The following is a 12,073-nucleotide window of genomic DNA, read 5'->3' as shown; positions in this document are numbered from 1 at the left end:
ACCAGAATCATGTTAGCGCTTTTTCCCGTGGTCTATTCATGAACTTTTCAATGATCATTCCAGAAAGTTCTCTTTTCTGAAAATTTCCATGTTGTAAGCAGCCATTTTCACCAGTCTTTCACAGTCGACGGCAAAATGCTACTTTAAAATGACATCTGCTCAGTTTCATGGCTTCGCTACCATTTGGAATGTAGTCGGTTCCTTCAGCAATTATGTGCTTCAGTTCCGTCTTAGTTAATGAATGTTAAGCGCGAGCACGTGACTTTTATTTGAAATGGGAAAAAATGAAATTTCAAATTTAATATAACATTTACCACTTTACAATAGGCAATATACCGTTAACATCCTGTATTTACTTTAACGTGTAGCCAAATTTCTGACTCGCACTATTAGTCACTATAGTTTCTTCTATTCACGCTGGTGACACAAAAATGTAAACGGGGAAAATAAAAACAAGTAAAATAAAATGCTAAAGATTATACTTTTTGCAAATAATTTTCAAGCATAAATCGTAACTCTCCCTTTCCTCCTAAAAAAGGAAATGTGGTGATTCTGTTCCGCAATATATTATTTATTATAATAATCTGTAAGTGTTCATAAATCTTTTCAGTTGCACGTATTATTAATCAATATTTTAATTTATATCAACTAGATGTAATATTAAGAAATAACGGTTTAAATTATATAGCGAACTGATTACGGCTGAAAGACAAAATTAAACACACTACGAATTAGCAGTCTGCGAAGGTACGCGGAAAATAAATGGCAGGTCTTGCCAAGTCGATTGGATAATAAATGTATTGCAAAGTAACATAACAATTCGAAATTTTTAAAAATATTGGGCTAAAAATACTTTTGACATAAATTATATTTAATATCAAAATTAATTTCGTGGAAATGAACAATACTGATTATTAGAAGATGGATCTCTGATCACTCTCAAGTTCCATACAGTTTTATTCAAAATATGCGTCAAAATCGGGGGGAAAAGCCTAATTTTAGATGTTATGTTAGCGTGGGTTTTTTTTTTTTTTTTTTTTTTTTTTTTCATTTAAAAGATGATTATGATTGACTTCGCTCTGGAGATGTTTATAATCATAGACTCTCTATCAACAATATGTATATTATATAGTTACTTCATGAATACTTTTTACTCACATTTAATAAAAACCATTATTCATTTCACTGTTAAAGGCTTAGTTTCGTGTCAGGTACACACAAGGAAAAGAAACACTAGTATAAAATGTAAAATAAAGAAATGTAGGAGAGACTTTTAACATCTATGCCAATTTAAAATTGATTTTTGCCTGATTTTAGAAATACATGTCCATTTAGGTAATATTTTAAAGAATATTCTGAAAACTAATATATCATTACCATCACTTTCTTCGTACACAATGGCGAATTTCTTCCATTCTTTTGCTTTCACGAAGTCTAAGTATGCTTTTCCGAGAGCAGTAGGATGTGGGAAAAGGTTGATGGAGTGGTTGTCTCTCTTTGTCCTGTAATCCCATCTTGATTCGATATGAGGAACTTCCAGGACGTCGCACGTTGATTGTACAGCAGCGCTACCCTCGCTCGATTGAGGTCCAAACATGGCCGCCATTCCTTCGCTCAGCAAATCACATACTAAAAGAAAACAAAATTTCTTTCTTTCTTTTTTTTTTTTTTTTTTTTTTTGTGAAAATTTTAAAGTAAAAGTTTATTCTTGCCTATAATTTTACAAGTGCAGGCTCAAGTATTAATATGAAGAACACAGTTCTTTACTGTTGACCATCAAGTATAGTCCTTACATGCTGCCTACCTAGAGTTATAGTACCTCAAGCATTACTTTGAAAATGTAGAGTTCGCGGTGTAATGTCTAACGAAACGTATGTGAAATTCTTCTATACAATTGATCACATCAAAGACTTTAGCATGAGACAGTGCATATCACTGTGGTAAACAAAACACATTTTTAATGATGTTTTGATGCGTATTGAATTCATTTAGAGTGTATCGGGCTGCTTGTATTTAAATTATTAATTACAGCAGCATGTATAAAATTGGTTGACGTGATTAGTGTTCCAATTTGAACCCTTTGCTTCTGAGATTTGACAGCAGGCATTCAAGCTTCCCTTTGAATATAAAACAAAAAATAAATTGGGAGTAAACGCAAGTTAGTTTCTGATTAACCAAGGTAATACAAGGAACGACTCCCATGTCTAATTTAAATCAGAGTTTATTTGAGGAATTTAAAAGTTACGAAAAAAGAAGAACCCATATTATAATTAACAGAAAAATACTTTTAACAATCTACCTGCATTTTGAAGCAGCCTAACCTGGAGAATAAGTTCATTTGGCTATGTAAGTTAAAGCAGAATTCAAAATTAAAAGAACACATTAAAATTAAAAGAACAAAATTAAAAGAATAAGGGAAGAGTAAGGACACACAAAATTAAAAAGAACAAAATTAAAAGAACAAGGGAAGAGTAAGGATCATTATGAAAGAAGAATTGGATTTATAAATCGCATTAAAGAATAGTATTTACAAGAGAACTTGAATAAAACTGCTCGACTACTGAATTCAAACTCGTGTAAAAGGCCGGTTAGGTACAGTTTGGTTTTCGGCAAAATCGGTTCTTTTCTTCTTTTCTTTTTTTTTTTTTTTTCAATCAACTATCTTATTTTTCAGATTCATCTATGTCTATATATCTGGTTACAGCCGAAAACATCGCGGCAAAAACATCGCGGACGAAAACGTCGCGGAGAAAACAACGCAAGGCGAAAACGTCGTGCTACAAAACATCGTGGGAGAAAACATCGCAGTCCTAAAACATCGTGGTACAAAACATCGTCGTCGAAAATAAAGCGGTTCAAAAACTTCGCAGTTTAAAAACATCGTCGTCGAAAATATCGTGGTAAAAAATAAAGTATCTACAAATCATCTCATGACGATAACATCGCAGACATGCTTTTTTCATACATGCGTTAATAACTGTAAATGGATATTCGCATAATGATTTGTGAGCGCAAAATGGAAAGAAGGATAATTTTTACTTTCACATTTTTTTATTAACTAATAAGTTTTTTCTGAAAAAATAAGAAGGAAACTTAAGCATAGCAAATTAATGCAACTTATAGCAATTAATAGAATTTTAAACTGACATAGTTAACTAACAAAGGCCATTAATAAATCATTTTTTATAACGTTTTTACTGGTAATTTTTCATGAAAAGTATAATCTATAATTTGCATTTAATTTTCTATGCTTAAGTTTCCTTCTTACTTTTTCAGAAAAAAATTATTAGTTAATAAAAATGTGAAAATAAAAATTATCCTTCTTTACATTTTGCGCTCACAAATCTTTATGGGAATATTCATTTACAGTTATTAAAGCATGTATGGAAAAAGCATGTCTGCGATGTTATCGTCATGCGATGATTTGTAGCTACTTTATTTTTTACCACGATATTTTCGACGACGATGTTTTTAAACTGCGAAGTTTTTGAACCGCTTTATTTTCGACGACGATGTTTTGTACCACGATGTTTTAGGACTGCGATGTTTTCTCTTTGCGATGTTTTCTCCCACGATGTTTTGTAGCACGATGTTTTTGCCTTGCGTTGTTTTCTCCGCGATGTTTTCGTCCGCGATGTTTTTGCCGCGATGTTATCGGCGGACACCATATATCTGACATTATATACAGTTAAACTGCGTACTGTTTGGGATTGGGAAAATAAAAAGAAAATTTTTTTTGAAAAAACTCTCAAATTCTATGACATCATCTTCTATCAGTGCTGTTATCCGACATATTTTTCTTTTCCTTTTTATAATTCCTATAAATAGTTTTGTTCGGTGCTGATAATTTGTGATGGCAATTTTTCTCTCATTCCGGGATAAATTTTCTTCAAGGACGGGATCCGCATAATCAGAAATTTCGCCAAGCCCGAAAACATGTTTTTTGCCCTGTGTTCGATTTTATATGAACTATCCTTGGAAGTTTAACGTCAACTGAATAAGAATTTAACGCTCTTGAAAAGAATAATAAACGAAACACATGCAAATAAGTAACCACAAATTCAAGATTAAACAAAATAAACCTGAGGTACAGTGTATCATGTAATCATGATACCAAATCATGATTACAGGATACTCTATACCTAATCATGATACAAAATATAATAAATTGATATGATACAAAATATAACAATTGGTATGTAATCATGATACAAAATATAATAAATAAACAAATAAAAACGATGCACAATAAAATAAAAACGCGCAAAAATCAATTTACAAACAAATAATACAAATATCTTCAAAAATTTGTAGTATTATTGACTCATTCATTCGGTTTATGAAGCATGAAAAATTGTTTACTTCGGCTGTAGCCAGCTCATATTCGCCAAAGCGCAGGGGAAGTGACTAGTTATTCTGCGAAGTCGATACTTCGGCTTAGGACGTTAAGGTGAGTTTTTGGTTTCAAAAGTCTTGATTGTATCGTAACCATATAGAAAGAAAAACTAAAACCTTTACTGATAACAAAATTTATAGCTTCAATAGGCAGTTACAAACCGAAAGCTCAAAGTAGAAAACTGTTGTAATTCATCTTATTAGATACGTGTTTACTCTTAAAAGTTTAACGGAATTTAACAAATAAGCATATTATTTAGAATATGGAATTGTACCTTTTCTAGCTGCTTGAAAGCTGTCGTGGCGTTCCACTCGTTCTAACTGTGGAGTGAGTCTTGAATTGGGTAGGAGTCTAGGATCGGTGTTGACACGTTCCACCGCGTACTTGAAAGCTGTCTCCAGCATCTCATCTCCAGATTCGAACAGGCCACCTTCAATTTAAAAGAAATTAGTGATTTATTATTATTTTCGTTAGGTCGTGGAGAAAGGACCGTGTTAATAAGAGACCAACAAGTAGGATTTAGGATTTATCTAAATATTGTAATACGGCAGATGGACTAAATGCTAAAGAAGACAAAAATTAGCCACACAAATTGATTAAAGTAAGTAAAATGTACAGTGTTATAGTTCTATGGCCAACCAATGGATCAGTGGACAGGTTTGTTGAATACTGGTTGTTTGGTCGGATTCGAATCCTGGGAGGCGTGCTGCATGCATGGTTGTTTTTGTGATTTTTTTCTCATGTGTTACGTGAAAACGAGGAATTTTCTTCTAGAAAATCATTCATGATAGCTATATATCTCCTCTCAGGCATATACTCGTTATATGCTTTGCCATTACCGACTAAACAAATTAGAGTTTTTGAAATTTATATTCTTTTGCTGCTAATGTGAAAGTGACACGAAGAGAAACATGTAGTCACCTGCAAACCCAGCGAATCTTCAAAAATTTCTAGCAGGATATGAAACCTTTCACGCTTAGTTCGAACACCTCTGCAATACTAAATCGGTGAAACGCTTTAGTATTGCAGAGGTTGCACGTTGAGTTTCAAAAGTGCCAAACTGTTCTCTTGCAAAAACAAAATTAATGCTTACTTTTTATATCAAGTGAAAGAAGCGAAGTTAAAAACCAAATCTGAATAAAAAAAATAATAATAAATGAGCCTCTATAAAACGGTACCCAGGGTTATAGATTGACAGTTCACGCTAAAACTGGGGAAAAAATTGCAATCCGATTTTTTATACTTCAGTGTAACACCTGAAAGCTGACATAAATTTACTTCATTACAGGGCGACACGTGCATTCAGATAACTGAAATTGACTTTGCGTACGGAAGAATGAGTTAGAAATGAAAAACTGAAATCGAAGATTATGTTGAGCTCTCAAAATGTTGAGCATGAAGATTATGTTGAGCACTTAATAACACACTCAAAATAAATACAACAGGCGTTATTAAAACACAGCAGGCGTTATTTAATAACTGAGATAGAATTCATTGTTGTTTTATGAATAATGTTACATAGAATTATACAAGTTTAGTTCTGGCTGCAGGTAGTTTGAAGGAAAATATCGGGCAACGATTCAGCTACCATTCACATTTTAAGTTTCAAGTTATTCTTTTATCTAAGGGAAACGGGAAAGGACCTTCGATACGTCATATTTACGTTGAGGAATCTAACGTGTGACAGTGAAAAAAACAGAAAAATATACATCAAGAAACCAACAGGAAGGCATTTTGTGGAAAAGCAGCTAAGTAACCGCAGCTAAAAGATAATTCTTTATCGCATGTGAATGAGAAAAGAAATTCTGACTATGCTGTAACTGTTGATATAATTTAAAATGATTTCGATAAGAATGTTTTTAAAAAATGTTTTGGAATAAAAAGTTTGGGAAACGGCCTCTTATTTGAATTGAGAAATATCGTTTGTTATTTTTAAATTTATACTTCTTTAAAAATGTCTCATGTAGACAAGGGATGGATTGAAGGCTATGATTTTGCGCATTCTGAAGGGAAATATTCTTATTCCATAATTCAAAAACATTATAAAAGGTATATAGTATTAAAATTTCCAAGTGCAAAATAAGTAACAAATCAGAAAGGCAAAAGCCGTCTGTCATTACTTATGGAAAGAAGTTTCCAAACGAATACCCGAAAAATGTGCTCACTGTGTCTAATGTTTCTAAAGTTAAAATATCGGTAACAAAAGGAAAATCCGCCGATGCAGAAATCAATGGCAAAGTCCTGAAGGACACCTGTAGCAACAAGAGAAAAAATAATAAACCAAAATTACAAGTTACAAAAGCTATAATGGTCACCAGCTTTTGCAGACGCATTTGACTCAATACAAAACAATTTGTAGAATCCTGTATAAAAACTATTTAACGGGATATAAATGGAAATATATTTTGACCCTCGATGAAGTGTGGGTTTAACTAAATAACTGCAACAACAAACAAAGGGAAAAAAATTAAAAAAAAAGATTATTTATTTTCGAAAAAGAACAGAAAAGAATGTGCAGACCTGGTTACATTATTGCAAAGAAAGTTTCAGTGAGATGTTTAGGATTGTCGCAGGATTCCCTTATAAAGGCAAATTAAAAATAAGAAGAGTGAGAAAACTTTTAAAATCAACCCAAATTTAATTTCAAATTGGGTTTTTAATTTTAATTGTCAAAATTTTATGTCTAGTATTTATAGAAGGAATTCCATTTCTTTATTCCAATGACTTTCCAAGAGTGAAATTTCTTCAAGACAAAGTAACAAGTCATATTTCCGAAAGTACCACTGCATTCCTTGAAAAAGGGGAGATTAATACACGCATTACATACGTAACGTTTCAACGCATTCCTGCAAAGTCCCCGATCTTTCATCTGTAGACTATTGTTCTTTGACTTCTCGAAAAAGTTCTTTCTAACAGCAAACCCACCATAATTTAGGGACTCTGGAAAGTAGTGGAAGAGGAGTGGAAATCAATACCCCTTGAAATTTACCTTCTGTCATGGAAATCACGACGCAGATTTCCAGTCCAGAATAAAGATTCTCGGATCAAATATTTAAAAAAAGTGCTCTTTTCATTTTCAACTTTAATTAAACGGCCCCGAAATCATCCAAAAAAATGTGTAAACACCCTATATGCTTCCGAGCTTTATGATAAAGCTGCTCGGATGGTGGTTTCACATCCCCAAAATGAAAAAATTTTGTAGATGGCGGAGAGACGATAAGCGGTTGGGAATGGAGATTTTTACTTCCTTGTACGAAGTAAAAAGGAAGTATTGTAATCGCGAAAGTTTCAGGCAGCATATTTCAACGGAAATATCCATTTTGACCGCTATCGAATGCAATTTAACGATGTTTTTGCGTGATATCTGTACGTAAGGACAGAATAAAAGACTCGTTTTCTCCAAAAAAATTATAAAACTGCTTTAAAACTAATTCTGAAGAGAATTTTTGGTGGCGTCTGTACGAACGTATCTCGCATAACTCAAAAACGAGTAGCCTCAGAACGTTGAAATTTTGCATATAGGACTGCTATAACATGTAGATGTGCACCTCGTATTTTGGTTGCAATCGGCCGCACAAAACGTATATGAATATATTTATATAGATATCCACTCTGTTACCCGGCTCAGTGATCTCAGTTCCTTTCCTCTTATATGTTTGTAAATTGTACATTTTTTTGCTTTAAAAATGATTGAATTATGTTGTTTTTATCTTCCAGTTAAGGTTTTTATGCCTTTAGTAAATCTGTATGCAATATTTTTAGAATTATCAACACTTTTAAAGTTGTTTAAGTGCCGCTAAGCCTTTTTTTTTATGGCGGCCATTGATTGTTTACATTTGAAACAGCAGACTAGTGGATTTGTTGCCAATCTAGAGAAACTTAGCTTCGCAACAACAAAGATAACGTGTTCATTTATTATTGCCAATTAAATCATGCTTAATCATTTCTGGAATTTTTTCGAGGAAATAAGTGTTTAAGATTTACTTCGTAATTTTTAATATAGATATTTTGAGTTTTTATGTATTTTTGCCTTCTCGCGAAGTGAATTAATTGAATGAGAAATACTCTCCGCGAAATACTCGTCTGTGAAAAACTGTTTCTTTTTTGCTTTGTTTGCTTAATTTCTTTTATACATCATTCTAGATTTATTATAGTATTTGAATAGAACATGTGGCAACGATTAGATAATTCTATTCTTTAAATGATATAAATTTTGTGCATTATGAGTTATAATATGAACGAAATATAATACTGTTAAGTGAATCTAGCGCCAGAGTGTCGCTATGGTAAACAAATACTAGAGTGAATTTTAAAGAATTCATTTAATGTATTGTGGTTTATGCGCTGTCGGCGAAGTAGATTTAATTCAATCCTACAAGTTTAAATGAAATGCAAGAAAAAATGCGTATAATTTAATATTCCGTACAAGGAAGTCATGTGGTGTACACATCAGAATTTTTTTTAATGAGAGGTAAAAATCAAAGGTGGAATTTGTACAAGCGAGAATACGGTAATTGAATATTTAGAAATCTGGGAACCACATATTTAAAGGAAGCTGAAACTTTGTTTTTTGCTAAAACGCTTAACTACGACCATACCAGCTCTTGAAATTTATTTTTGAATGTTCAAGTTTCAATGCCCAGGAAGTATTTTTGAGAGCTTCTTTATTGTAAGTATAACAAATAATATTTTTACTGAAGCAACAGAGATGCGAAACTCTGGCTAGTGATTTTCAAATTTTGCTTCTCGGAATATTGCAGTTCTCCTAATTTCTCCAAGAGTTCTGCAAGTTAAAAATCAAAATGCGGAACATATTATTGATACGTAGACTGCAAACATAACTTCCTAAAATAAATAATTAAATACATTTCTATTGTTATTATGGTTATCTGAGATAATACAAAGTAAATCTCTTTGTATGAGTAAACTTACAATAAAATAATGCTTTTAGCCCAAGGGGGCAATTTTTCCAGAAGAGCTATTAATTTCGCTTAGGCATTTTCCGTTGGTTCACTATAAACGGCGTATCACTTTTCAAATTCTTGCCACCAAATATTATATTTATTTAAAGAAATTAAATAATGAAGAATCTGCATGAATGTCTGTATGTTTCTCGCACTGTGAAAAAACAATGGTACCTAGAGATATCAAATTCTGAATAACGTATTTCTCCATTCGAGTATGGGCATCTGGAAGCCCAAATTTGAAATTTGAAATACTTAGGATCTGCGCTAAAATCTTGAGTTTCGCGGAACATAGTTCGAAGAATACTAATCTATTCTTATATATAAACTTTTAACCTAAATAATTTCATTTTTCAGTTTTATTGAATAAAAGTGAGTTGTGAATTTTATTTAATATAAGCAAAATTATTTTATTATATTTCAGCATAAAATGCTCGTTGAAAAATTAAAATTTCCTTCTTTGCGTTAAAGTAAATAAACATTTGGTTTGCAGAAAAGGACAACTCAGTTATGCAAATGGAGTTTGGTCCCAGTTGATTTGAATAATGAAAAAGATAAAGCAGTATGATATATATTTTTCAACTCAGTTCTCAGGTCCAAATTGGCCAGTGCCAGTATTTTCTATTAAATTTGGCATTTTTCGTAAAATTTTAGTGTTCTGTTTAGTTCACCATCAAATTTAGTACTATGTTCCTTCCGAGCGATAGCAATAAAATAATTTGAGAGAATTAAACATTTCAATTTATATCTATCTCTCCAAAGAGTATAAGATTGTATTTACCAAGCCAAATCAATTTTAAGTGTGTTACCAAATATATTAATTAATGAGAACTTTTAAAGGTATTTAAATGCAAAAAGCAGGTTGTTGCAATATGAATTGCTTTGAAGCTTCCTAATCCTATTGCTAAAAATAATTATGAATATCTTGATATAGAAAATGGAATCAGTTGAGGATTAGAAGGCACTGGTGAAAAACAGAGCTCTTGAATTCAAATTGTTATAGAATAAATCGAAAATGCTGTACAAGAATAAATGTTGGAACAGACAGTTCGAAACTTCTATGCATTTTCTAAAATTCGAACACTCGCTCACTATCATTTTAATCAGATTCCCTAACAATTCTATCGAACAAGGCGACAGTTAATGTAAGCTGTATTTTACCTTCCTCCTTCTTCAGCAGGTTACAGAATGAAAGAATATCTTCATCAGTGAATAAGAATAAACAGTGAATAAGAAATAAACTACCTCCTTTTAATGTCTTTTTTTAATAAAAGAAAAGAAGAAGGTTTATCAATGACAGATTTTAATAGCAAACTCTTCTAAAAATAATAAATAAATACCCTCATTGATTTTCCTTTACATGAGAATATATGTAATTAGCACATTAAATAAAGGAAATATCCATAACAAATTGCATATGGAAAAACTAAATTTTTAAAAAGGGCAATATCTTAAATTTCCTTTAAAAGTATGCAACAAAAGTAAATGTAAAGATACTGCATTTTTTTAAAATTTAAGTTTGTACAAAATAATTTTGCTGCATGGTAAACCTGACTCAAGCCTCAAAATGGGCACAAAAATGCATATAAATTTTAAAAGAGTAGTTTAACTTCAGAAGAAACGAAACCCATTTATCTGAGTTTTCCGGTTATCCAGATAAGCTATAATCTCAGTCAATAAAACTAAAGTTCTGTTATATACGAATAAATGCTTTTACAGATATACGAAAATAAACTACTTACCCACTTTGATAATCTCTGGCAGAGAGTTAACAGCCGCGCTCAGAATAAAACAAATGATGAATTTTAAGAATAGCTGTGCTATATCCTTCGGTAAAATTACCATGATGGCGTATTTAGCGGATGCGTGAATAATGTTTTGTTTCTGTCATCTGAATTTAGAAACGTTTTTTCAGAAAATTATCGTAATTCGAAATCATTATGCATTCCAAGTCTGTGCATATGAAATACTTGTCTAAAATCCCATGTGGCGAATTAGACAACAAAAAGATAATGTCTTCCATCAGGTTCTTGCATATTAATTGCAGAAACGAACAATTTTTCCTTTACTTTTGAGATTAATTGTGAGTACAAGTATCTCAAAATTATGACAGATGTGTATCATTAAGAGTCATTAAAAACCAATTAACTGCCTGTAATTGTCAGCAAGAGGATAGCAGAGCATTATGTCCACTGTCCAAGTTGTTGATACCATCCAGCAATCAGCGCTGCAACCCCATTGATTCGGATTGCCCAATAACAGATCTAGGCAGAGGTCACAGACGGCGATGATGATTATGATCTGGATAAATATAAATCCTCCGCAATCTTTCTCTGCTCCAAGATTTGTTGAGATTCATCTTTAATGCCAGAATGATGCATCCAGGATACAGTAAAGGACACGATTATCGATTACATCCCCAGCATCCTCTTTCCTCCGGTTGCCATGGTTACCGGATCGTTACCACTTCCGCGAGGGTTGCCTTACTCTTTATGTCCGAGAAAGATTAAAAGTTTCTTTCGAACTCTTTTACGGGAAAGTCAGTTTGCGATATGTTTACTCCTCTTCTATTTATGGAACTTTTTGTTCTTACTTCTGGAATTTATTGCATCGTTGCATAAATGGCAGTAGATGTATGTAGCGATGCTACAAAATATAGTTCTCAGACTGCATTCCATGAACCTTTTCATTGCTTTAGCTAAAAATTTAGATT

At 32.3% G+C, this 12,073-nt stretch overlaps 1 protein-coding gene across 2 annotated transcripts in view; it reads right to left on the bottom strand.

Annotated features, from left to right (window-relative positions):
* LOC118183740 (glutamate receptor ionotropic, kainate 2-like) overlaps positions 1-11,776 on the bottom strand; it is a 63,933-nt gene extending 52,157 nt beyond the window's left edge. For both annotated transcript variants that reach the window (XM_035353338.2, XM_035353339.2), the window contains exons 1-3: positions 11,103-11,776; positions 4,671-4,826; positions 1,378-1,629 (exon numbers count right to left, since the gene is read on the bottom strand). In XM_035353338.2, the coding sequence (XP_035209229.1) occupies positions 1,378-1,629; positions 4,671-4,826; positions 11,103-11,205 (511 nt within the window). In that variant the 5' untranslated portion in view covers positions 11,206-11,776. The remainder of the gene's footprint in view (positions 1-1,377; positions 1,630-4,670; positions 4,827-11,102) is intronic.
* Between the last annotated feature and the right edge of the window lie 297 nt (positions 11,777-12,073).

Source organism: Stegodyphus dumicola, chromosome 4, assembly GCF_044657685.1.
Source record: "Stegodyphus dumicola isolate Sdum_Otavi_A_Nest chromosome 4, ASM4465768v1".
Classification (NCBI taxonomy): domain Eukaryota; kingdom Metazoa; phylum Arthropoda; class Arachnida; order Araneae; family Eresidae; genus Stegodyphus; species Stegodyphus dumicola.
This window is presented reverse-complemented; position numbering and strand designations above follow the sequence as displayed.